This window comes from Labrus bergylta, chromosome 7 (genome assembly GCF_963930695.1).
Source record: "Labrus bergylta chromosome 7, fLabBer1.1, whole genome shotgun sequence".
NCBI lineage: Eukaryota > Metazoa > Chordata > Actinopteri > Labriformes > Labridae > Labrus > Labrus bergylta.
Genome location: NC_089201.1, coordinates 8,171,870 through 8,197,527, shown reverse-complemented (window position 1 = coordinate 8,197,527; position 25,658 = coordinate 8,171,870). Strand labels below are relative to the sequence as shown.

At 42.1% G+C, this 25,658-nt stretch overlaps 1 protein-coding gene across 9 annotated transcripts in view; it reads right to left on the bottom strand.

Moving 5' to 3' along the window:
• brsk2a (BR serine/threonine kinase 2a) overlaps nucleotides 1-25,658 on the bottom strand; it is a 171,254-nt gene that overhangs the window by 9,177 nt on the left and 136,419 nt on the right. For 2 of the 9 annotated variants that reach the window (XM_065956663.1, XM_065956665.1), the window contains exons 6-17: nucleotides 22,406-22,439; nucleotides 22,211-22,279; nucleotides 20,485-20,631; nucleotides 15,786-15,817; nucleotides 13,650-13,814; nucleotides 12,302-12,423; nucleotides 11,019-11,169; nucleotides 10,750-10,815; nucleotides 4,030-4,090; nucleotides 1,842-2,049; nucleotides 1,698-1,746; nucleotides 500-623 (exon numbers count right to left, since the gene is read on the bottom strand). In XM_065956663.1, coding sequence (XP_065812735.1) covers nucleotides 500-623; nucleotides 1,698-1,746; nucleotides 1,842-2,049; nucleotides 4,030-4,090; nucleotides 10,750-10,815; nucleotides 11,019-11,169; nucleotides 12,302-12,423; nucleotides 13,650-13,814; nucleotides 15,786-15,817; nucleotides 20,485-20,631; nucleotides 22,211-22,279; nucleotides 22,406-22,439 — 1,228 coding nt within the window. Of the gene's footprint in view, nucleotides 1-499; nucleotides 624-1,697; nucleotides 1,747-1,841; nucleotides 2,617-4,029; nucleotides 4,091-10,749; nucleotides 10,816-11,018; nucleotides 11,170-12,301; nucleotides 12,424-13,649; nucleotides 13,815-15,785; nucleotides 15,818-20,484; nucleotides 20,632-22,210; nucleotides 22,280-22,405; nucleotides 22,440-25,658 lie in introns of all 9 variants that reach the window. The other 7 variants (XM_065956664.1, XM_029278770.2, XM_065956660.1 and 4 more) reach the window with 6 other exon arrangements.

Below are 25,658 nucleotides of genomic sequence, written 5' to 3'. Positions count from 1 at the left end.
GTACAACCACACTATTATAAACACAGTGCACACACAGATACAATCTACGCTATTTCTCAATTCCTCTCAGTACACATCTTATTACACACACACAGACGTGCACACATCCTCAGTACACCATATTGAGGGCAAAGCATCTATATGCTAATGATCAATGCTCTCTGTTGATTTTCCATTGACCTCAAGTGAGTCTGCAGTCAGAGGGAAAATAGAAGCGCTGAACACAAGCAGTTTACTGAAATGCTACATAAATCAGCTGCATGTTAGGAAACACTCAACGAGAAGGCTGCATCACTGCATAGCCAACCACAGCTGCTGTTAAAAAAGCAACATCATGCATCAGGCAGCAGATATAAGAGGTATTACAGCTGCATTAACACATGCAGATATACAGGAAACAGTTGGGCCTCAGCAAGCTGGGGGTTAGGGTTCTTCTGCCCTAGAAGAGGTTAGGGAGGCAGGGAAAAGGTAGAAGTTATACAAGACAGTGAGCCATTACCGAGAGGAAGGCTTGAACAACGTCAGCCTTGATGGAGCTAAGAGGCTTGTCTCTGATGACGATGAAGATCTGCTCCTCTTTTTCCAGGTTGATGAAGTTACCAAACCAGGATTTTTTGGCAAGTCTGTGGGAATATAGAAGATTTGTTTCATACATTTACTGCTTTATAGAAGCCGGTTTGTCTTCCTCCATTTTTCCTCTTAGTTTTACCAAACTGCTTCCATCCATCATTTTCCTCTATCCACTAATCTGTCCACCCTGAAAATGGAAAGCAGTTGAGTTCTCTCTTTCTCTCTCTCTCTCTCTCTGGGAAAAATGGAGCGGAGCAAACGGATACCTTGATGGGAATGAGCTAAAACTGTGCAGGGGAGGGAGAAAAGTTGCCTGACATTTCACCTCATGTGCAACTGGGTATGTGCAAATGCATGAATGTCTGTGTGTGTGCGTGTGTGCGTGTGTTTTTTTGAGAGAAAGTTAGAGGGATGGATAGAGAGGGAGGGAAATAATTGAGCCTATCTGTGAACAGAACTGTAAATCCAAGAGGGGCAGAGGTGGGTGAATTCTCTACTGGCCTCAGCTCAGGTGTACCTGAGCCCACTAATAAGCCATATGGACTCCTGTTTTTATTGTGTATTAATAATTCATGAGACTCTTAAAAATGTAGAAAAGATAAACATTCCCCCCTTAAATATAGATACATTTTGATGTGCAGATTTAAATAATCTTACAACATCTGCAGAGACATTAGCTGCCCATTGTTTAGCAGTAAGAAGCTCATTACAGCTGCTGTGTGTGAGTGTGTGCCTGAGAGAAGGTCTTTTCCAGACAGTTCTCCAACTCCTTCCAGCCAGAATGTTCTTCGCAGCCAGATGGATATGGCAGAGCCAGACAGACAGCCAGCCAACCAAACAGGCATATCTAGGCCAACCTTCAGTTATCAGGCCCCTGGGAGCTCTGCAACATCACACGGGCTACCTTCCCTCCCTCATAACAAACCCACTGCCGACTGCTGCGGACCAGTCCTGAGGTCATTACAGGGAACTCGGCAGGCAAAAAAATCAAACATTCATGGATGTAACACTTTCCAAAACATCAAGTTATTAAGGAGGAGTGAGTTTGAGCCAGTGACTGAGGGGCTGACAAGTTATGCATAGTTATGGCAAGAGTGGAGGCTTCAAAAAGTTCAGCATGTACTCACTCTGGGGAAGACTCTGGTGTGAGGCTGGACATCTCCTCTTGTGTGGGAACTTAGGAAGCAAAAGTCAAAGGTCAGGTTCAGAGAAAGGAAACGAAGATTAAAAGATCATTCACACCAAGGAAGGATATGATGTAATAATTGTACCTTGGAGTTTCCTGCGGTGGAAGCGAGGAGAGCCCAGGAAGCTGTTCTTGATGGAGTTGAGGCGCGTCCTCCAAGGCAAGCCTCCGATGGACGGGCTGGGGGGCGGCGTCGGGGTGGGGGTCCCAGAGGGACTGTCCTTGGGAGTGTGCACCGGAGTGCCCTTTGGGGTGGGGAGGGGGCTGCCTCGAGGGGAGGGATGAGGGGTGACCTGTATGAGGGGGATAGATTTGGGTGGGTGGTCAGTGAGAGAAGGCAACGGTGCCACAGGGTGAAAATGATGCAGCCGGATGGGCGACAGCGGCACCACGGGGCTGAAGGGCACTGAGAGCTGGGGGTTGGCAGCAAATTGGGAGCGCCGTACCTGGGGGCTGTTTGGGATTGGAGAGCTAGGAATGGAGGACGGGGAGAAAGGGGAGGATGGGGAGGAAGGAGAGGTAGGCGTGGGGGGCCTGGAAGCAGAGGGTAGCTGCGATGGGGGCTGGCAGGGATTGAAGGTTTCTGATTTGGCTGCAGATGCTGCATCTGGGGATGTTTCAGGGAGCGGGTTGGATCGTGTGGCTTGTAGAGGCTTTGGGGCAACTTTGGGCTTGGCAGGGAGCGTCTGTGTTTTGTTGAGTGCTGCCGGCAAGGGCTCGCTGTTCGGAGTGAGAGAGTTAGGGGTGGAGATACGGGGGCCTGTGCGGATGGGGATTGGCTCAGGGGACGGGCAGGGGCTTGTGTTAGGGGACTGTAACAAGTCTGGGGACTGAGGCGGCACACAGAACTTTCTGACAGGCTGGAGGTAGAGGACACGGTACGAGAACACGTGGAAAAACACAACGAGGAGCCCAGAGCAGGTGGAGGAGGAGAGGAAAACAAAGAAAAACACATGGGGACCAATGCAGGTACACAAACACGTAGAAAAAGCAGGAAAAAGTGCAGCAGATCAAACAAGCACACAGCCAGAAGTGGAGGCAGACAAAGAATAGAGAGGCAGGTGTGGTGTACATACGCAGGAGAGATTGGGGGCATTGCAAAAAGAAAAAAAAAAGAAGGACAGAAAAGAAAAGAAACATGCAGTTAGACCATTCAGTGAGTCATGCAAAAGAAAACAAAAGTAAAATGGTAACAACAAGACAGCAAGCGATGCACACACTAAAAAAATGGCAAAAGAAAAGAATAAAACATGCAGGCCTTAGCAAACAGAGAAAATACACACAGACAGTTAAGAGAGACATTTAGCCAGCTGTGAGGACAATTTGGGCTGTTTCAATGACAGGAGGGACGCCACCTGGGTATCTCTGCAGTCAAGATTGCAGTTTCCATATAGGTGTATTGATCTGTTTCATTTGGTACTGGTGAAATTGCCGCCTCCAGTGGTGCGCCATTTCCCCTCAAACGCCTCCCCTTATAAGAAAATAACCCCACATGGAGCCTCTCGCTGAGAGCACAATCCCAGCTTTGGGTAGGTCTGGGGAAATCAATTTCCCTTTCAGATCAGCCTGAAAGAACCTGTGCGCCTGTGAGGAGCTTGTCTTAAGATCTGGACTAATCTTGAGCCTTCTCAGGTTAGTCAGCTGGAAAAAGTTTGACGACAAGCTCCCCAGCTCTGAGCAAGAAAAGTGGGATTTGCTGAAGCATTCGCTGAGCTGGATTTCCAAAGAACTCAAGCCACAGAAAACAGAGCGAGAGAGAGGTATAATAAGCAGAAAAGACTTAGAAGAGAAACAGAGGAGGCTTTAGGGTAGGAGGATGTTTGCTTTGCTGTCATTTCCTCCTGTGTGTGTATATTAGTATGTTTTACTTCGAGATCCAACAGTGATGATACATGTAAAGTCTGATCTAACACAGGAAATGAATTGTTAACCATACTGGATCTCAAGTGGAAACTCAAATGCAGATGGATTCATATTTTAAGATTGGAAAAATATACAATATCCCTGGAATAAAAAAGCAGAATATTGGAACAATATTTCATGTGCCGACAGAGAGCTACAGATATTGCTTTAATTGAGTGCTTTGTTAAAGGTCAGAACCCTCACAACGTAGCTGTAGTAACTGTATTATATCTAGCAGACATAATCAGTGAAAAGGATGGGATCATCTGTAGTAGGATGGTTGTTATCCCTGCAGGCAGACAACTACATACCTGAGAACTGAGTCAAACACTGTGTGTTGAATGTGTGTGTGTGTGTGGGTCTTGACTTACCCGTGGGCTGCTGAGGGGGCTGGTGGAGAGGCCGGAGGAGGCTCCGCTAATAGACCGCGACCTGTGGCACAGACAAGCAAGAACACACACACAGGGACAGAGATAATTTGTGGGATCAGCATGTGTAGCGGTTACATGTTCCAGTAAACACAGGTGGAGTTGAGGGCATGGAGGTTACATGTTGCACGCAGTTAGAAGGCACTACAGCATATGTTACCGTCGTACTAAGCACAGCAGTTGCTACCGAGCCCTTTGCAAACAAAACACTAAAAACACAAAGTGGGTTAAAGCTTACCCACACTGTTACAGAGCTGACTTGTCAACAGGTATTACTAGCATTGACTCCCCGCAATTAGTCTCAAACCAATTAGGCTCAAACTTCAGTTTCAAATATGTTGATTTGACAGCAACTTCCCTGCCTCCCCTGCCTTCCACAGATGAGCTTTTAAATTAGCTTCCCTCCCCGTCCATAGCTCGCTAACAAACCAAACGTGTTGACTTCAAGGCATTTGCACCAGATCAGCCGGAAATCTCTCTCGGGCAAATGAAGTGGGACATTTGGTTGAGTGCCATTTGTCATGTTTTTTTTTTCTTTTTTCCCCTGCAGATGCCGTCAATAACCCCTATGAGCGGCGCCCCGCTCCGAAATGAACAATCACAGGACAATCTGTCTCCATCAAGCGCACATGCACACATACACACACACACACACACACACACACACACACGGGCACACCAAAACACTGTCAACAACGGAAACACCAGCTGCTCACTGTCACAACACTGCTCCTTTTTGTCATTCAATCTAACAATACCAACCCCCCCCCCCTTCTCTCTTTCTCCTTTCCTCTCTATCTCTGCAATTTTAATGCATTTGTGACTTGTTACCAGCAGATCTTTTGTCTCCTTTTAAACGATGACTAGTTAAATACTAAAAGTACTGGGGTTTTTTCCCTGACCTGCTAGGTTGTAGAGAAAGATCTCATGTGATGGGAGAAAGAGGGAGTTAAAGAGTGAGGAATGAGGGAGAATGAAGGATGGAGTTATTGAGATTGATGTTCATTCCTGAAGCTTGAGCAGTCCCACTGGACCACACAGGCGTCCATACGTGGACACAAAACTGTGTAGACGGTTACAGCTAATAGTCACAGCCATAAAAATGATGCTGTCAAAAGAAGGAGCCTGGGTTTATGGGTTAACTTCCATTTGTATCAATCTCAGAGGTAGAAGAACTTATTTGGGTTCTCCTGAGGGACACAGATGAAACATAATAGAAGCAACACTTATAGCCACCACGAGAGAGAGAGAGAAATGTAGAAACACCCACACTCCAGCTATTTCTGTAACTCTCTCGCTGCCTCTTGTGTGAGTGTATTTGTTGCACACACTCATGCACACATGAGTAGGCGAAGCTGAGACCACGTTGGCTTTTTGTTTCAGAGAGCAGCTGACCAGACTGCTGCTAACATTTAAATTAAGACACTGCCGTCCACAGAGACATGCCCACAGTCAATTGCACTCCATCTAAACATGGTCCAAACGCAGCATCCTTGGGCCATTATGAGCATATTGTTAGAAGCACTCTGCATCTGTTAGTGTTGGGCACACAGGTCTACAAAGCTAATGTTACAGATGGTTGTGTTGTACAGTAATGGGCTGTCAAGAGTCCGACATAGCTTTGGAGAGACTATAAATTATTGTTGATTAATGTAGTATTCACAGTGAGCAGCACACACATCGAATGCAATCATTATTCACCTGTAACTTCTATACTGATATATAATCAGTAAGAAAGGAAATGTTGAAGTCAGCTAAACCCTCTGATATTCAGGGTGTTTGTGCTTGCTTTAAAGGGTCAGTTCGACTAAATTACAAAAAGCAGGTTCTCTACTAGTATCTGGTCATGTGCTAAAGTTCTGCAAGAATATCTGTCTCCACTTCAGAATGAATTATTAAAAATAAATAAAAAACACAATGGTAAGTGAAATTTCATTTGTGGAGCTTTTAGCATTTAACAATAATTAAGACATAAATAAGGATCATCTACAGATTGTCATAGTTTTTTTTCTAGCGGTTAGTTTATCATTTGAATGCATTTTTAAGTATTATAAATATCATTTATAAATTGTTTGTGGAAAGACTTATTCTTCTTACTTAAATACTGTTTTTTTCAAAACTCTAAATACCAGTGGTGAAAGTGTTGACAGGAACATTAAGTACCAAATTTAAATACATTTTTGAAGTTGTTGTACTTACTGTAAGTCTTTCCTTAAATATTCTAAAGTCTTTCCTGTCCTTTTTAAGTATTTCTTCAGAAGTGGATATTGCGCTGCCCAATCCCCATCTATACATTGAATAACTCCTCTTTTTATTTTGACCTTGATAATAAAGTACAATTAGATAAATAATGAAAAAAGAATAGCAGTATACAATATGAAAGGTAAACCTTGACAACAATGTGTACTGCTCTATTTGATGCAAATCAAGCAGTACATGTTCCAGAGAAGAGGATACAGTTTATCCTTATGCCACCTTCCCCTTTTTAACAACTGTGACTCAAATATCATATACCATCCCGGAAAACGAAAGTATATATAACTTTAAAAACGCGTTTGCCTGTATTGTTTTAGTATTTAAAAAATGTGGTGCAATTTGGGTGAACTTTCCCTTTACCTAGCCGTGTGTGTGGAGGGGGGGGGGTGTAGTATGCGTGTGGCCACCCTTTTTCATCTGTCTATTATCCATTAGTCCTCCAGCTAACATTTCCTACAAGCCTATTTTGGATCAGGGCCCATGTCCTCAGCGTGTGACCACCAGAGGAGGCTGAGACCCATCCAAAGCACCCGTGGGGGTCTAATGTTTGGCTGTGGGGGACGGAACAAGTACAAGAGGTTCTGTGATGAGGGCATGGACTGAAATAAAAGAAAGTGAAGCAAAATGAAATGGATGGTGCCAGAAGTCAAACTGCGAGCGAATAACACAGCCTCAGCCAAAACACAATGCTGCTGCTCTGCTGGTGCAATTTAGGGGAAAATGGAGAAGAGTTCCTTTCTTTCTCTCTGCCACCCCTCCTTTAAATTGACTTTGTCCAGCCAATGGAGTTCTCCTCCAATGAATAGATATTCATAAAAATCAACACACTCTTTAAATTCATTTCCTTTCCTGCACCCTGACAACTCCCCGAGGACTCGTGCATTAATATTCACAGCTCAGCTCTGCAAGTTCCTCAACGTAGTTAGACCCCTGCAGTTTGTGCTGTGGAGATCGGTGTTAAAGGTGCTTTATTTGTGCTCATTTCAGCCTCTTAAATAAATTAGAGTCAATAATTAGCATGAGAGCCCGACTTATTAAGACTGCTCCTGCTAACCCAACACATTCAAGCTGCATGAAGCAACTAGAGCAGATCAGTGAAGGAAAAAAAAAATCAATTGATATTCTCTTCTTCACACTGCAGTACTTTTCCATATTTCATTTACATATCATTAACCTCCCTTCATTTCTCCTGGCATGTTGTTAAGATTTAAAATTAAATCAGTGGGATTTCTTAAGCTTTGAGTTCAGCTTTAAATGTCTTTTTAAGAGACTTTGGGGTGTATGAAGAATGAAATGAGCATGCATATGAAAAAGGCCCCATGTGGATTCCTCTGCAACATGGCTATACTAAAGCATTTATCGCCAATCTATTTAATCATACTTCATAGATGCAGGCAAATCACACTTCACATGAAAATGCAGCCTGGGCAGTTGATCAGATTGCAACTTCCTGCATGATGACATGAGAAGTCGAATGCTTGGTAAGAATTGAGGATTCAGGCATTTTTTTGTTGCGTTATTTCAGATAAAAAACCCTTTTCGCCTATCTTTCACCATTTGGGCTAGTAGAAAAGTATCCTGTCAAAACACATGCTTCAAAGTCAGTGCTCTGTCTGACACCCTCTGATCTGAAGTTCTACAAAATTTCGGGGCTGTCAACAAAAGTTTGCTGTCGGGGAAAGATAAGGTTAGGTTCAGAGAAAGTCCGTCAAATCTTTGGACGTCATTCTGCTACGTGTGCGCTTCCCCGGCATCATCTTCTAAATACACACACACAAACGAGCACACACTGATCAAACATAGCACACGCAAGTATTGGATAAAAAGCTAGAAACGTTTTTAAAATAAATACACATTCACACAGACTTGGTCCTCCCATCTTTTTCCATTCACTGTTGCAGAGCTGTGATTTTTCAGTTGGGGGGGGAGGGGGACATATAGAAAGAAGGAGATCTGATGATTTGATTTGGAGGCGGAGGGGGTTGCGATATATTGGACTCCCCCCTACCTCCAACCCACCACACCTGATAGGAAGCCAGACAGAGAAAAACTAGCAGCATTTCCACATTAGCATAGCAATTCCATATAAACAGAGGGGGGCGTTTGGGACTGAAGGTCAGCTGCACACAAGGGACCACAGGAGAAAGAAAGAGAGAGAAAGAGGAGATATAAAGGGGGCAGAGAGAGAGAGAGATTTGGGTGGAGGGGTAAAGAAGAAACACACTGATAGAAAATAGCATGGAAGGAAGATGCAGCAGAGCTCTTTTTAATGAATGCAGCTACTGATATAGGCTCCAGAAACCTATTTTACATGTAGATGTATCTTTTTATTGTGATGTATACGCCTTAACACAAAGGTCCTGTTTCAAATAAAGGGTTAGAGCACTTGTTTCATTGCCCTTTACGACAAAGGCCGTTCAGCTGTGTGTGATTTATGAACTGCCGTTGACGCTGCTGTTTGTAAAAGTATTATTAATGCTCGATAAAGTCATTGCAAACTGGCCTATTTTGGGATTCTGCGCTTGACTAAAAGAGATGAGTCAGAGGGAAGGGCAGAAGGAGACGGCTTCTAAGCTAACGCACCCTTTAAATAAAGAAGGGATAAGACGTGGATCGCCTGAGGGGATGAAGGAGGCGATGAAACAGAGGAAAGATGAATCTGAAAAACTGAAATAAATTCAGAGGCACCAGAGGAAGGAGAGAATTAAGCAGAAGTGTTTGGAGGTGGGAGCTCTCGAAATGGATTTCAACTTCTCAAGTGGCGTCCTCCAGTGAAATGAAGAGGGAAATAAATTCTTGATATTTTGTTGTTGGCAAAGCTCTACAGTGAGGGGTTATAAATGCATCTGACATTTGAGTGAATACTCAACTTTATAGCTCTATATTCTTTTGATCTATACAATATATGTGCTTCCTCCTAAAGCATTTATGTTCCCCGTCTCTAAAAAGCTTTTTCCAGCACTCCACCAATGTGCCGATCATTAGGCAGATCAGGTCGTCACCCCCCTCAGATTCAATCTTCCCCGCTGTCACAAATGTCAGTGCCTGTGAGCGGGAACGTGCAGTGTGATGATATATTGGTTGTTGAAATAAGATGAGGACATAGATTTAAAACCAGTGTGCCTTGTGGGGGTGTTGTTCTGGCTTGACTTGAACATTTTGAAAAATGGAGAAATAGAGAAATAGAGAAACTGTTCTGCATCTGGAGAAAGTGGGACACAGTTTTGGAGAACTGATTATCAATGCAATCAGAGTATAAAGTGCCTGGATAATTGAGCTAACACCGGAAAACGGGGGGTTATAGATTTTTACGGCTCTGAATTGCAAATGAGCGGTCTTCCTCCGTTTTTTAAAATTAAATTCATTAAAAGCTTTACCTAAAAAAACAAACATAATTTTAACTAAAAAGCACAAGAGCTGAATGATCACCCAGTTCAACCTTTAAATGTATTAAATTTTTTTTAGCAACTATTTATGCATTCATTTTCATGGTAATAGTAAAGTCCAACAGGGTACCCTGTCAAAGCCTACCTACATTTTCAGGTGCAGCTTGGTTGCAGAAACACAGAATGAAAAATAAATCAATAATCAGTGGCTGACTGAAAATGACTTTCTGTAACTTTATTGTGAGCGAACAACAACTATTCGCCCTGTAGCTACCTCATGTTCGGCCAGCGTAATCACAGGGCAAACACAGGTGTGTTAAATACATATGGTCACACGACCAATCATCCATATAAACATTATTCCGGGTCACAGCCTCAAAAGAGAAGTAGAGAATGCATCAATCATTGGATTTCCTGTGAGCCAAGGATTATTGCTTTATTGCTAATATTCAATTATTTGTGTGGACAAAAAGAAGGTTTTTGTGGGTTGTATAAGTGCTAACATATACTTCTTACAGTGGTTGTAAAGCAGGCTAAAGAGGCTTTGGAGCAGTTATAAAAAAGAAGAATCTTTTGTATTAGAAAAATGGTTTAATTAATGGTTGTTTTATAAAATAAAGAAAACTGACACAAATATTGTGTAATGAAGGCCTAAGAGACTTCTACAATGTTAACTTGTGTTTTTAAAATGTTGACTAATGGTAGTCTTTGGTCCTGATGGGGCAATTAAAACATAAACAACAAGAATTCATTTATGAAAAACATCAACTATCAGCTTTTTAACATCCAAATCCACATTTGACCTCATCGGTCTCATTCGGTTCATACCTAGTTTTGACAAAATGACGGCTCATTTAGTTCTATGTTTGAATGGCTTCATGCTGCACGTGTCTTTTACATCCAAACAAAGTGTCCCTTCAAAATAAAGCACAGCTGCATCTTTCTCCTTCTATGAACGTCCCCTAGTGAGACACAAAGCAAGAGGGGGTGAGGGGGTGAGGAGAGAGTGGCAAAAGAATACCTTTCTTCTTTGCTGCGTTTTGTACCGGCGTCTGGAATATCCAGGCTTTTACTGTACACTGATTTACTACAGTAAGACAGAAGACAAAGCGAGCAGAGCATCAGTCTCTGTTTGTGCCTGCAGTGAAGCCTTTTTTTTGCATTAGAACGGGAACTCACTGTCAGACCTGCTCCTACACCTCTGGGTTGCAGAATCCTTTTTTGTCTATTCTGATCATATGACAACGTTTTCGATTTTTCCAAACATGTTCTGTCCTCCTCCATGCATACCTTTGTCCATGCTGTGTCATGTCGATTGCCCTCCTTGCTGGTACTGGCGAGCCTCCGTCCGTCACACTGAGGACCTCCATGGACTTCCTCTCTGGTCTCCTCTTGCCGTGACGGTTTAACATGGGGGAGTCCACCCGCTTCCTTGGAGGATCTGCGCGAGATTCTTTGACTTTAAAATCAACTCATTGTACGTGACCTGACATCTCTGCTTATAAATTCCTATATTTCTACACATTGAGCAGTATTATGCATGGTGTGCACATGTGTGAGTGCTTGAACAATGTTAAGTGCCCGCTGATCGCATTGACATTGTATCCAATGGTGAATAAGTAATGGTTTCCTCTCTGAGACCTTGAACTAATGGCCACTGTATTGACTGTATCACACTCACTGAAGAGGGAGTCTATTCATCAAAATGTCGGTATCGCTCTCACACATTCTCGCACGATAAAATTCCTCCTATTGCAGTGCTCTTGTCAGAAAATAACTCTGGCAGAAGTCTAAGTAGAGCAGCTCTGATCCTGCTCAGATTTCTGAAGGTGGAAATCTGTGCCGGGTTGTGGTGTAAGGATGGGAGAATACCTTTTTCTGATGAGCTAATATCTTAACCACAGCAGTTAAGGCTGGCAGGTTGGTGTTGTTGTTTTGGCCTATTGACACTGTTTTATTTCTGCTACTTTATTCAATAAACAGTAGCCTTTTTCTATTGGAGTGCAATCCACCACTACTTGAGCTCATCCAGTTTCTGTTAAGGGATGAAAACAAAGCAGAAGGGTTTAAAATAAGACCTTCTCTTAGTTTTATTCTTCAGATATTCTTTTGCATAATGTGGCAGTTTTTTTTTTCATCTACGCACCTGATTCAGAGGCATGTTGAAGAAAACTAAATCTTAGATTTCAAGACAGAATAAAGTTGACATGATGATAAAAATGTAATACAAGGGGCTGCCAATAAAACTGTCTTTCTTTGGAGTAGACTCAGTTTCTAGCTCAATTTTTTGAAGCTTCCCGATATGACAATGTAATGCTGATCTGCCAAAAGAATAAGTATACAGTTATTTGTAACTCCACAAGATCATTTACCACACATGGCTGGTCATCTGATATTCCTGTTCAAAATAACATACTAGCTAAAACTACGACTTTTTCTGGAAATATTTCTTTGTTCTTGTAATAATCCGTCTTTATTCTCCAACTATTACATCATTGCTCTCCTAATATTACAACTTCACTCCCAAAAACTCAGATAATTTGTTTTCTATAATGAGGCTCTGTATACCCTACCGTACTTATCAGTGTGAGCCTCACCGACTTCATTGCGTGGGGGCAGGTTCTGGTCCTCCTGACTCGGGTACCTTTCCTTACGGTCGAGTAACAGGAAGTAGATCATCTTTTCTTGGTTGTCACTGCAAAGAAGGAGACCGTACAAAAAAGAAAAAAAACGTAAGGGTCTGGCATAGAGATCCAATGGTTTAATACAATAACTTCAACCACATACATGTGTGTAGAATAATAAACTCATACATGTGGGCACTAGCATTTGCCTGCAAGAGCTCAAAACTATTAAAATGCTAAAATCCTCACAATGATTAATGTACTTTAATCTTTTTTTGGGCTCATTGTGAAACAGCTCCTCAACAGGCTTCATCATTAAAACCAAACTTTAGCTCTACGGCTCATTAAGCTGTCTGATAATAATCTGCATATATACTTAAGGATATGACCTCTCACCATACGCAGCCTTCTAGAAAGTTTATGAAAAGTATCAAAATGAACACAGAGTATCAAAATGATGAGTTTGTCCTTTTGTTTCTACTGTAAATCTGGAAGCCTGATATCTTCTGTCTCTGGGCCAGCACTCTCTATGCATGAAGCCCGGGGATTGGCCCTATATAATAAAGACAGATTGGAAAGCAGTAGGAGGCAAAGAGACAAGGACCAGCAACTTCAGCTAAAATGAACCAGGGGAAGGGAGATACAGACAGCAGATTTTGCTCCAGTCCGGAACTATTATGGGATGCTCCCAGGAGAATGGCAGCAAAATGAGGAGAGTAGGAGAGGGGGAAGTAATAGAGTAATGCTCGCTTAGTGTTAAATTAAAGAAGCCGGGTAAATTTAAAATAGAGGAAAAGGAGATGAGAAAGATAAGCAGAAAAAGCTTTAAAACTCCACATCCGAATACTGACATTCAGAAAAAACTAATGTTTAAGCAGAATGCAGTGTAAAGAAACAGGAGCCATATGCTACTGAGACTTAACCATGAGTAGCAGAATAAAACCGTGTGACCCAGGAGCTTGTTCCAGAGCGAGCTATGATCAGTTTTTGCAGGATTGTATCCAGTGGCAAGCGGTGTAAGCGCTGTGTGATAACAGCTAAGTGATCCATAGCTGCTGACATCGAAAGTGACAGCCTCACAGGATTTCATAAGAACAGGAGAAAATCCAAGGCCGAGCCCGAATCTCTTTTCACTGTCTCCAGCTGCCCCCCCCCCCTACACAAACACAGACTTTTTCACCTTTTTTGTCCAGCTCTAATTTTTCCCCCTACCAAAACCATATGCTCTTTTTCGTTTTTTTTTTCTTCTTCATACCACCTATTTCCTCCCTTTCTTGTTGCCCCTCCATTTACTCACTCATCTGAGAGCAGGTCCTTCAGTAGTTTGTTTTTGTCCCTGAAGCAGCCCAGTGAGTGCATGCTGTCCAGTACGTCTGGGTCGATGTCGTCTGCAGAGGGCAGGCTGCGTATGGCCACCTTCCTGGGCACGGGCTGCTCTGGCTCTGGTTCATTCTTCCCCCCTCTGGGAAAGCAAAGGAGGACACTGTCAGCACATTTTGGTTCCAACTTGATTAAATATGTTTGCATTACAAAGAAATGACCACCTTTAAATAACTTCTAGAGGAGTTCTCACACTGCAGATTACAAGTTAAGAGAGCATGTACTGCATTATGTTGCATGTTCAGCTTTGTGTGGCCCTTTGTCATCTGAGGTAAGAAGTTAACCTCATTATGAACCCTTTTTCAAACTTTCATAGTCACGAATTTCCCCCAACTTTAGTCATTTTGACTCATTCTGAGTCATTTTGTAAGATCTGCAGTCTCTCCCTCTCTCTCTCTCTCTCTATCCTCCTGGCTTGTTTACCACACTTAGTTTCTTCATTAGTCCCCACTTCCTCCCAGACACTCTCCTAGTTATGTCCCCTGTTTTTTCTTTCTGGCTTTTGTTTTGCTTAAAACAAATCAGAGGATTATCTCCACTGACACCACATTCAGGAGGATTTGTGGAAAATTCCAAATGTCTGTTTCAGAGAGCAAATTCATCCTCAGTCTCTAACAATGTGCCAATATTTATACAAGTAACCACCTCCACTTTTTTCCATTCATGTTGTTTTGTTTTTCTGGTAAACCCACTGAAGCTTTAGCCCCAAAGGCAGATATTAAAATCAACTCCCCTGTTCTATAAGGTATGAACATGTGGACTGGATGCCCAGTGGTTGCCTCTTGTAAGCAAATAAAAATTGGTGATTGGGCAATGGAAAAAAATGCAAAAATCATACCTTACACTTTTCTATGAAGTCACCCACTTTAAACTATAGAGTTTCCATTTTAACAGTCCATCTTTTAAAAACTATTGAAGGTTTATACAGTTTAAAAGCAGCAATGACTAAAATAAAGGCTCCAAAACCAGCAAACAAGGATTTTAAAGTTTAAATACACAACATATGAATATTTATATGCCAATATATGTTTTGTTTTAAAGTTAACAGTGCATAGCTGAGTGCATGTTTGTCTCCTGCAGGTCATTAGTGATACTTGTGAACAAGGTTTGGCGCTGTCCCTTCAGCACCACAGCTCTGCTCAGCTCCTGCTTTTACACTGTCATGTACATGTACCCACAAAACTAAAACCTGCATACCGTATCTTAATGGAAAAACATGCAGTTTGTATGAAATGGATAAATGTCTGCATACATTTCCTTCTCACCTGCCTCTGACGAGCTGCTTCTGAGAAACAGAACCTCATTCATTTATTCATATGTTCACTCATTCAGACAGACACTTGGCCGGGGAAACTTCCTCACTGACAAAACTTGCTCTGCATTAGTCTTCTCTCATGTCTCCGCTTGTTTCTTCTATCAGTCTCGCTGTCTGTTTGCATGAACATTTGTGCACAAGACAGACACCATAACTCAGCCCCGTCTGGGAGTCACAATCTCCTCTCATGATTCATCTTTTGCTCTCAGTGAAAGAAGATTCGAAAGTCTTGCAATAAAATCTTTAAATCCCTCTTTTTGTAGCAGGTCAACTTCAACTTGTAAGTGGTGATAATCTGATTAGAAGAGAGAGGGTTTGAGCCGTACCAAAAACAAACGAGAGTAAATAATCCAAAAAGACTATTAGAAATGAACTGGCATAATGTAGGATTTTTCCCAAAAGATTATGCTGCTCTGTAATGAAAGTTTAGCGATGGATAAACTGAGGTTGGGTGGGTTCACTCCTACCCCACCTTCCTGCTTGTTTCCTTCCCTCTGCTCCCTGACCAGCTGACTGTATGCTACACATCCTCTTTCATGCACTACTAATTTACCCCCACATCCCCGAGAGTGGTGTCATGCCCTGCGCGAATATACTTGTGTACAGTGCTGAAACTCAAAGCCATTTATCATAAGGTAGCTTCCCTCAGGCCTACATCCCCTGTGGAATAAGCAAGGAGGGGAGGAATAAGCGAGGAGAGGAGAGGAGAGAAAATAAAGTAAAGAGAGAAGTACTTACATGTACCATGTGTGCTTTTGGATCTGTTCTAACTGTAAAAGACATGACAGAAAAAACAAAGATCAGTACACAAATTAAATCATATTTCATCTGGAAGATAAATAACAGTATGATAATAATCAAGGCAAAAGGTTACTACTAAGGACATTCAGTTATTTCCTTTTGTATAGAAACGTCTGCTGCATTTCCGTTAGCCTTGAGCTTACAGGCTCTATGGAAACACAACAGGATAATTCATCCAGACTGAACGCCTGAAGTAAATAATGGTGCTTCAAATATTAATACAGCCAATGGGAAAAAGAAGTATTGAGAAAAAGACAGAGAGAGGTGCAGCAAGAGTGCAAGCGAGAGGTGAAACCATGGAGCCATAAACAGAGAATATTATCTCCCTCACACACACTGCTGACCCTGCCAAGCCCTCTGGTCTGAGGGGAATCTCCCATTCTCCTCCTCTTCCCATCTCTCTTACTCACAGAAACAAACACTCGCTTGCTGTCTCAATATACTCTTGTCTTCTCCCTTTTTAATATGGCCAGTTTGTCACCAACACTGTCAACATGGTGCAAAGAAAAAAGGGAAAGAGTGGGATAAAGTGAGCAGAAGGGCAACAAAGGAAGATGTCTGTTTGAATGACTTCAGCTGTGTTTCAGCTGGCCACAGAGGAAAACACGATCGATGTCACTGCTGGGACTTTTTAATTTGCTCCTGAGATACACACAACAGCTCTAATTATTATCACTTATTCAGAGCTATAGTTCTAGAACATGAGTCCACATCAATGTCTCAATGTTTCACGTTCCCCAAAGGAATCCCCGCTGTGATTCTGGTTCAGTCACATGAAGCTGCACAGACTGTGGTCGCTGACTCTAGGTGAATCTTGTCTGCCTCCACAGAGGTCATACTATCGACAGAGACACCCTGCCTGTCAGATACAGGCCAGTGGGTGACCTACTCTCTCCAGCTTTTATTGAAGGCCTGGAGGCAAGAGACTGATATCACACACGGGCTTGAAAGTGACGTGGTTTGAAATGCAATATCACATCAATCAGTCTCTAAATGTGACAGTACCAATTCCAGCTGCTTTCAGTCAGGCTGAGGGGAAGGCTGCTGTACTGCTGCACTGCTTAGGTGTGTGCATGAGTACGTTTTTAACATGGTCTTTTTGGCATTTATTCACTTTTGTGCAACTTGTTTACATACACATACATAGGCATGGCTGTGTGCGTATACATGTCAAACTCATGCAGTAAGACTTTTTAATAGGGCAGCAATCATGCAATGGGGAACTTTTCTGCACAAAAAGCAAAAATAGAATAACTACAAACGGTACTTGGCACATATTAAATTGAGACCTTATATTGTCGACATTTGTTGAAGCAAATGCAAATATAAAACCTAAGAGAAGTGTCAATTTGTTTAAAAAAATGCTTTTAAAGAATAAAAAAAAACAAGGATTGCACTTCTTGCTCACACTTAGTTAAACTAGTGTGACAGCTAGCATTAGCAAAGCTAAGTTTATCACAGTATCCTCTTTAGTGAAATGACAAATTTGGTGTTGAAACTAAAGCAGAAATGAACACTTACAGTCCTACTACACTTTAAGTAGTTGGCCTTTGCAAAATATTAAAACTACTGTCATGTTTCAACTGTAAGTATTTGATCAAAGATAAGTTAATTTAACTGGCTTATGAAGAACAAATAGACGAGAAAAAAATGCTTTTATAGAGAACAGTGTCTTTCCTTTTTGTTTTTGTAGGTTTAATGAAATCAAAGTGAAAAAATCTAACTCTGACTAAAACAATTACACTGTTTTGCTTTTTAACACAACTGAACTGTTTGTATGCAGAATTCCTGAGTGAACACTCTCTTATGATCGCGTTTCTGTGTACTGTTTCTTTAAATACTTTTGTTTTTGTTGGTAACAATGGTAAGTTAAAGTTAACATAGAGATGCAACAATGGCAGATCATGGTCAGTCAAGAGCTACCTTCCAAAAATACAGTTCTCAAACTACAAGTTTGGACTGGATGACTTTATATTTCTTTCTGCTTTCACCGAAATTCTGCAATGACCTGTGAATAATGTCTGAACTACGTGCGGTGTGAGTCGATAAGGAGTCATTTTGAGTCTAATCTGTAGCTCTACTGACCCAAGAAGACCCCCTGGTCTCTACAAATTCATGAAGTTTTCTAAGTGATAATGAGAAGGTCATGAGAATGAAACAAGAGGTTCAAACATGTCTGTCAGGGTACCTACAGTGTCATTTCTCACATTTCTCACACGAGCAGCCTCTCTTTCCATCTGAATCTTGTGTATTTAGTGAATAATCTGTGTGTGTGATGACCTGCTAATCACTGGAGACAGATCTTTCCTGGGTGTCTGTGTTCACTTGAATAGTGATGATGAGACGACTGTGTTGAGGTGGTTCACCAAGTCACCCTCTGGAGGACTAGACTACACAGGCGGGAAATAAAGAGGAAGTCTTTTATTGGGCTAAGCCTGTTAAGCCCTCCGACTCAGACTCTGAGGGGCCTTGGCTTTGTGTGTGTAAACCTAATTAACAGAAGCTGAAATAGACATACTGAAACACAGCCCCCATGTTTTAGTCTGATTTCACCATCAGTTAATAAACAAAAATACTCTCAATGATATGATATCAATCCGACCTTGGGTGTAGCTATCTTGTCTCTGACTGGGCGGTCAACACTAAACCCCAACAACGCTCCCTCCAACAGGGCTATTTGACATTCTGCCAGGTTACAACACATCCCCAGAGCTCTGTGTGGAGCCCTCGTGCACTTCAGGGGTGGGGGAGTGGGGAGGGGGGGGGGGGGGGTGGCACATTCTGTCCCAGCAGCTCGCTCTGTGTGTAACCCTTTTTGTCGAGGACAGCGCCAGAGGCTGCTGGACATATCTAGGTGGATCTCAGGGTGACCCGTACTCTTCGGGCAGAGAGAGAGAGAGAGAGAGAGAGAGAGAGAGAGAGAGAGAGAGAGAGAGAGAGAGAGAGAGAGAGAGAGAGAGAGAGAGAGAGAGAGAGAACAGAAAATAAAATCCTCCAGTGTTCATACAGCATACCAAACAGGTGAGGTCTTTCAAGTTCAGGTTTCAGCACTGATGCTCTTCTGAAGTGCTGCACCGTGAGGTTGTCAACTCTCCTGAAAATGAGCTCTCCTTTATTTGTGTCTTCAAGACATTTTTTCTATTTTTGTGTACGTCACATTTTCTGAAAGATAGCGAAGGCATTGGGAAATAACACCCACTTAAGGGTGGTTCAACCACATTTGCTTACAGGGAAGCGCATGAAAACAGTTTTGTTGACTGCATTGATTCACTAAAAGACCTGGAGAGCCCTGAGAGGGGGGTGAACAGTGAGGTTTTTTTTATTTTACTTGTGCAGATACAATAACCTGTGAGTATTCTGTGTGTTGTCAGGACATAAAATGCAAGACAGGAACAAAGGACCGCAACATGTCTTGCTGGAGTCTGTTGAGATCTCTGGACACTTTGTTTTCTTTCTCTTCGTCCATCGCTCTCTGCCTCTCAATCTGCCTCTCTGCCCTCCACACACATCTTTGTTCTCCTCGACCACCATGCCAAGGTGATAAGCTGCTGTGTTGAAAGGGACTGCCTTTCTGTTGAGTACACTAAACATTGTAGAGGGAGAGTACACAAACAGCAGGCCCTCTCCCGAATTCACATCCTGTACTTGAGGAAAGAGCTCAGACAGAATCGTGGATGAGGTGAGACAAACACTTGGGAGCACAAAGAAGAGAAAAGAAAAAGATAAGAGGAAAAAAAAGACAATGGTTGGCTTGGCGGCGGCGAGTTGATATTGGCCACTTGAGTTCGAATGTGAGTTCTGCCATCTTGTTCTCTCTTCGGAGCATTAACTTTTCCAAGATTGCTGCAAAAATAATAACTTTTTTCCCAAATCGATTTTTCTGGGTTTTTTTCCTTGCATTAATTCGGTCTCAAATTGCACCTGAATGTGCTTCTGGTGCTTCTGCAGCATCATTAGTAAACACAACTAGTGGTGGAGTATCTATGAAACTTTTACTGCAGATAGATATTTCATATCTAATTGAGTCAATGAGGACTTATTTGTGGAGAGTATCACCTTCATGTAGTATATTATGGAAAGTGTGATGTGTATTTAGAATCTTGTATTTGTATTTTATTTCTAGCACTTTATAAAGGTTTCTTTGCACTGACAGAATTTCATTGATAAATGACAAATAAAGCTATTCTATTCTATAGAAACATATCATGCATACTGCGGGAGAATGACTACATGTACTGCAGAGGGAAATATTAAATTATTATACCCACATCCACTAGGTGAGTGGAATTAGCCTTCTAAAACCATGGATGTTAATAACACATAGTAGGCCTGTCCCTTTTACTGCTGTATAAGCCTCTGCCATTTTGGAAATACTGTCAGCGACATTTTTGACCTATCTGCAGGGTTTTGTTCCCACTTAGCCAGGTCAAGAACTCCAACACCAAAGTTGAAAAATAATGCTTTTGGTATGTTGGTGTTCACTTTGGCCCCCGTCATATCAGAACAGGAGTGAGCCTTGACCAAACAAAAAGAGATTTCCCTCACTTGAAACTGCAGGGTCTGAGCTCAAACAATGAAGACCTGAAACCAAACACACACACAAGTATACAAACTCAGTGTCTTCATGTGAACTTACCGTTAGTCTTTTAGAGGCGTCCACTTCAATCATACCACGGAGAAGATTTTGACAGTCTGGTGGTATGAAGTGTGGCATGTGAAACACCCCCAACTTCACTTTCTCTAGCAGATTCCTCAGGTTGTCGTCATCAAACGGTAGCGCACCCTAGGGAGACGAAGGAGGGAAAGCAGAGAAACTAGAAATGGTTAAGATGTAGATGTAGGAGTGAAAAACTTAATAGAGAAGAAACAGTTTGAACTTGTTTTGACAGAGGCAAACCAAAAATAAGCATCTACCAGATCGAGGGCAGAGAAGGGAAAAAAAAAGGCATATGAATGACTCACAAAGCTTTCCACAAGAAACAAAACCACATTTTAAGTCTTAATCCTGCCCGACTTACAGAAAACAGGCTCGCTTTCTCAACATGTTCAAATCTCCAATTAGGAGCGTTCTGCCCTCAGCCACGCTGCGAAAATAAATTATAAACAGCAGTAAGCTGAAAACAGGGCTTTTCTAATAATTACCCAGCTTTCTCATTTACCTCGTTCATTTAGCATTCTCTCATCAGAGTCATTTATCAGCGCTGCCTGACAACTCACAGATGTGGCTGTGTGATGAATGACAGCCTCCTCCAAAAGACAAGATGGAGGAGGGAGAGGAAAGAGAGAGAAAGAGAGAGAAAGGCAGAGAAATGAAGAGAGGTAGAGGGAGGAAAAAAGAGAGGGGGGGGGGGGGTTGGCTTGTGTAACAGATGATCTGAGCGCAGACTAACTGCTGGGGAGTTTGCGTGTCTCCCACTATCAGACAAATGGTTATCTTGCAGCCAGACAGCAGGACAGAGCCGAAGAAAGACAAGACTCATCTGCAGTCAAACAGCGATGAGGAGAAACTTTTGCTTTGAGCTGGAAAAGTGCGGTCACAGTGGAGGCGATGGTAAACAAGATCGGGGTTAATGCAACACAAAAGTAGAAGGGAGACTGTCCTTAACACACACACACACACACACACACACACACACACACACACACACACACACACACACACACACACACACACACACACACACACACACACACACACACACACACACACACACACACACACACACACACACACACACACACACGAGTCGGAAAAAGACGGAGTGAGAGACAAAAAACAAAGACCAACACACAGGGCCTGTGGCCAAAAGGCGCCCTGTCAGTGTTGGTATTTATTTTAGGCCTCTCTTCTTTCAGTTTAGCTGTATGAATTATTCATGGAGCAGGAGTGTGTAGGAACTACAGTACAGCTGTTGATGAAACAAAAGCTTCAGGGCTGCATGGCTGGGGAAGCACAGACATAATGTAGCAGGAGAATTGAACTGATTATGGAAACAATGCTGTCTGGATACAGGATGATGAATAAAGAGGTGCTTATACTCCCTGATCTTTGATTGCATAAGAATATCAGGGTCTTTTTTTGTTTTTGTTTTCAAGAAAACTGTTAGAATTGAACCTGAGTTCATGTTAGAGGCTCCTCTCATTGCACTTGGGTCAAATCTGAGTGAAAAGTCAGAGCACAGCTTTCCTTTTTTTGATCCATTAAGTCTGTTACACACAGACTAGACACAGCTTAGACTGCTGGCTATAAAGGGGAAAACACTTTGCGATTTAATTGTGTTACACAATATATCTCTGGACAATTTTGAAACTGTTCGTCAGTCCAATCACCGTCACTTAGTGAAGAAGAAGCGGACACTCACCACCAACAGGGCAAACAGAATGACCCCACAGCTCCAGACGTCTGCTTTCCTCCCGTCATACTTCTCCCCCTGAGGAAAAGAGTGAGTGTTTCTTAGCGTGTTAGGGTTGGTTTAAATAAGATGAAGGGCTATAAAAAATAAAAAAGAGGATGGTGGAACAAAAACAATATTATGAATCAGTGATAAATGACTTACCCTGATGACCTCTGGGCAGGCGTAATGTGGAGATCTGTGGAGAGGGAACAAAGAAAAGAGCAAACAGTGAATAAATCTGAAAGTCTAGGTTATTTCAGGACTTTTACAGTAATGCAATGCACACTCAGGTTTAAAAAAAAAGTGTTTGCCATTGTAAAAAAAAAAAGGAAAGTAAAAGAAAAATCATTTAGGCAGAGAATAAATGTCTTTAGTGAGCGTAGATCAAGATGTGCTTGGGGATTTTTTTGACATCCTGAGGGTGTTTGGATGTCCTCCTGCTTGCTCACTCAAGGGCATCCTCTCACAGCAGACTGTGAACAGACCCACTAATCTTTACAGCACCTGGATGGGCTGACAGTAAACCCAATGACTAGATTGACACATCAATATTGTATGAAGATTTATGAAGCTACTTCGCAACGGTCTGCTCCATAAACCAATGGCTACGGATGAAGGGAGATGCTGTAGAGGGTCTTTTTAATCCTGTACATACATAGTGGAACTTCTGCAGCACTTTCACATATTCCTTCAAAAACAAATGTAAGACACTAAGTAATATAACCTCATGTAGTGAATCTCAAATGAAATAACTTTGGATTACAGGGCATTTGTTTCTTTGAGGTTTCTTTGATGTGGGCAGAGTTTTGTTTTTGTCCAACAAGTCTGCTGACAGATAACAGAAAAAAATAATTGAAACTTGTCTGCTCAAGGCCTCCATGATTTGCCCCCCACACCTCTTTCAGTCTTATCTAATACAAAGATATTTGGCTCTAATGAGAGACTATCTGAAGTCTGTAAACATGGCGCCCATTAGCTCTGCTGTTGTCTTGTGTACTCATGAACACCAGCCTTGACGGCGCGGCTTCCGCTGGCTGTCAAAACACCGGCCGATAACAAACACTGCCGCCATGTCAACGAGGAAGTTCAAACAGGAGTCTATGCAAATAGGGCCTTCGTGATTGCGAGTGTCAGAGTGTATTATGCAGATGAGCCAGGAATGAAAAAAATAAATAAAAAACAAGCCTGTGATTTGCACTGGTTATAACTCACGAGTGCCAGAACAACTGAGCCACGGCCGGAGCCGCAGTGGATGTACAGTAATTATGTGCATGGGCTCTAGGTGGCAAAGAGACGAGGATGCAGTCATCATTTATCAGTATTAGAACTCCTAACCACTCAACCATATCATTACACATTATGCGTACATGTGTAATGATATGGTTGAGTAAGATTCTGTACATACATGTAATCTACTCTCGTCTATTTCTACTCTTGTACTTTGTATAACTTGTTCTCAAATATGTCTACAAAGCTTCTGACTACTTCAGTTTTGTAGTAAGGATCATAAGACTGTCGTTTTTTTACGTGCATTTTATGGCCTAAATGTTAAAGGCGATTCAAAAATATTCTGTTTCACTATATTAAAATTCTGTCCACATTGACTGGAGCCCGTACATCATGAAATAAATATGTTAACATACAGATCCCTTGCTTCACGAGCCACAACTTCAGATTATAAAGTAGGATACTGGTGATATAGAAAACGCTGTAAAAGCCGCTTTCCTCTGACAGAAGTGAACTATGCAGCCATTTAAAGAACTGTTGTGCGTGGGAATGACACTAAAATCACTCTTTTTGTTGATATTTACTCAAGCTCATTTACTCTCTCTGCTTTACACCCCTAATATTGTAAACATAAAATAACAGACGCAGCACAAGGTAAGGCTTTTTCTGAGCGCAACAAGTACGATGTCAGTGTGGGGAAAAGTTTAGGTTATACTTTAAATCCCAAAGGTCATCACCAAACATTCTTGTGTGTTGATATCAAACAGTCTTCTAGCTAAAATAGGATTTTAAAGTGATTCCATTCAGGGGCCTGCCATCGATTCAGACTAAATCATCTGCTCCCTTTGCACTCATCATCATTTAAAAAAGAGATATGATTGACTTTTTTAATGCAGAATCTTTCTGGAATGTAATTAAAAAAAACCCGTGCTCTTCATGAACAAAAACTACTGAGGCCATCTTACATAAATGATAAAAAGTGCCTTGGGCTCTTTCACATTTTTTTCAGAGAGGGTAATAATTAGAGCCCGACTCACACATCAGTTACTTTATTATTGAGATGAAGATGATCTTTGACTTTGCATCACAGATATTGACTGGATTGTTCAAGCACACCGTTTGCATAGTTTGCAAAAATGCACTCGTATTTTTACCATGGGATTAAATTGGAATTGACAGAAAACAGAACATATTGTGTACTTTGCGGAGAGACGGAATCAAGAGCTTTAGAGCGATGAATTCCTATTGGCCAGTGAATGAATCTGCAGTATAGAGAGCCAGCTCATCTTCATAATCATTTATCTTCTACAAAACAAGTTTGTGCATCTCATTGCATACAAAATAATTTCCTATCACCAACAGAGCAGGAAATGTAAACAAACATCCAGCACTGAAGGACCCACAGCTGGGCTTTCACAGACAGAAAAAAAAAAGAAGGAGAGGTGGTGCGTGCTCATCAATGCCTCTGCTCATCTATATGTCTGCATGTATTTATGTATGTGCTCCGAGGCACCCCCTGCTACCTGGGGCCAGTCTCATTTTCACTCAGCTCCATTACCCGTGGCAAATGGAATACATTTGTGTCAGACTGCTGCATGGTGAGAGGGGGGCAGATAAATGTGTTTAATTAAAAACTGTCATATCTGCACTTAGAGATGGGACCATCGGAGGAGCATAAATAATCAATAACCACACATGGAGTTCGTGGCCCATTCATGTGTATGAAGCAACACCATGGAGACACATGAGCACAAACGTTGCTCCAACCTTCATGTGAGGCGCACACACAAACATAAGAAGATGTGGTGATGGAGCTGAGTGGAACAAAAACAGATGTACTTTGCTCGGCTGTGTGGGAGTGTGTGTCTGTGTGTCCTTGCAAAAAGTCTCTTTTCCCACCTGCAACGAGTACTTTTAGCACTTAGCAAATGTATGGGTGGGTCTCAGCAGATGCACTGCACCTGGTTGGGGTCACAGAATTGCTTGATTGATTGCAATCAAATATAGGTACAGTTTGTTTACAGGATACAACAAAAAGCTGAGTAAGAACTATCTGCCTCGGCTACCTTTCTAGGAACAGGAAACACTCCAGAGTGGTCAACATGGTTGGACATTTTACATCCAGAGAGCGACGCACAATGCTTTCAGTTGTCCTGATCTGTACCGATGAGTCATGAGAGCTTAGGCT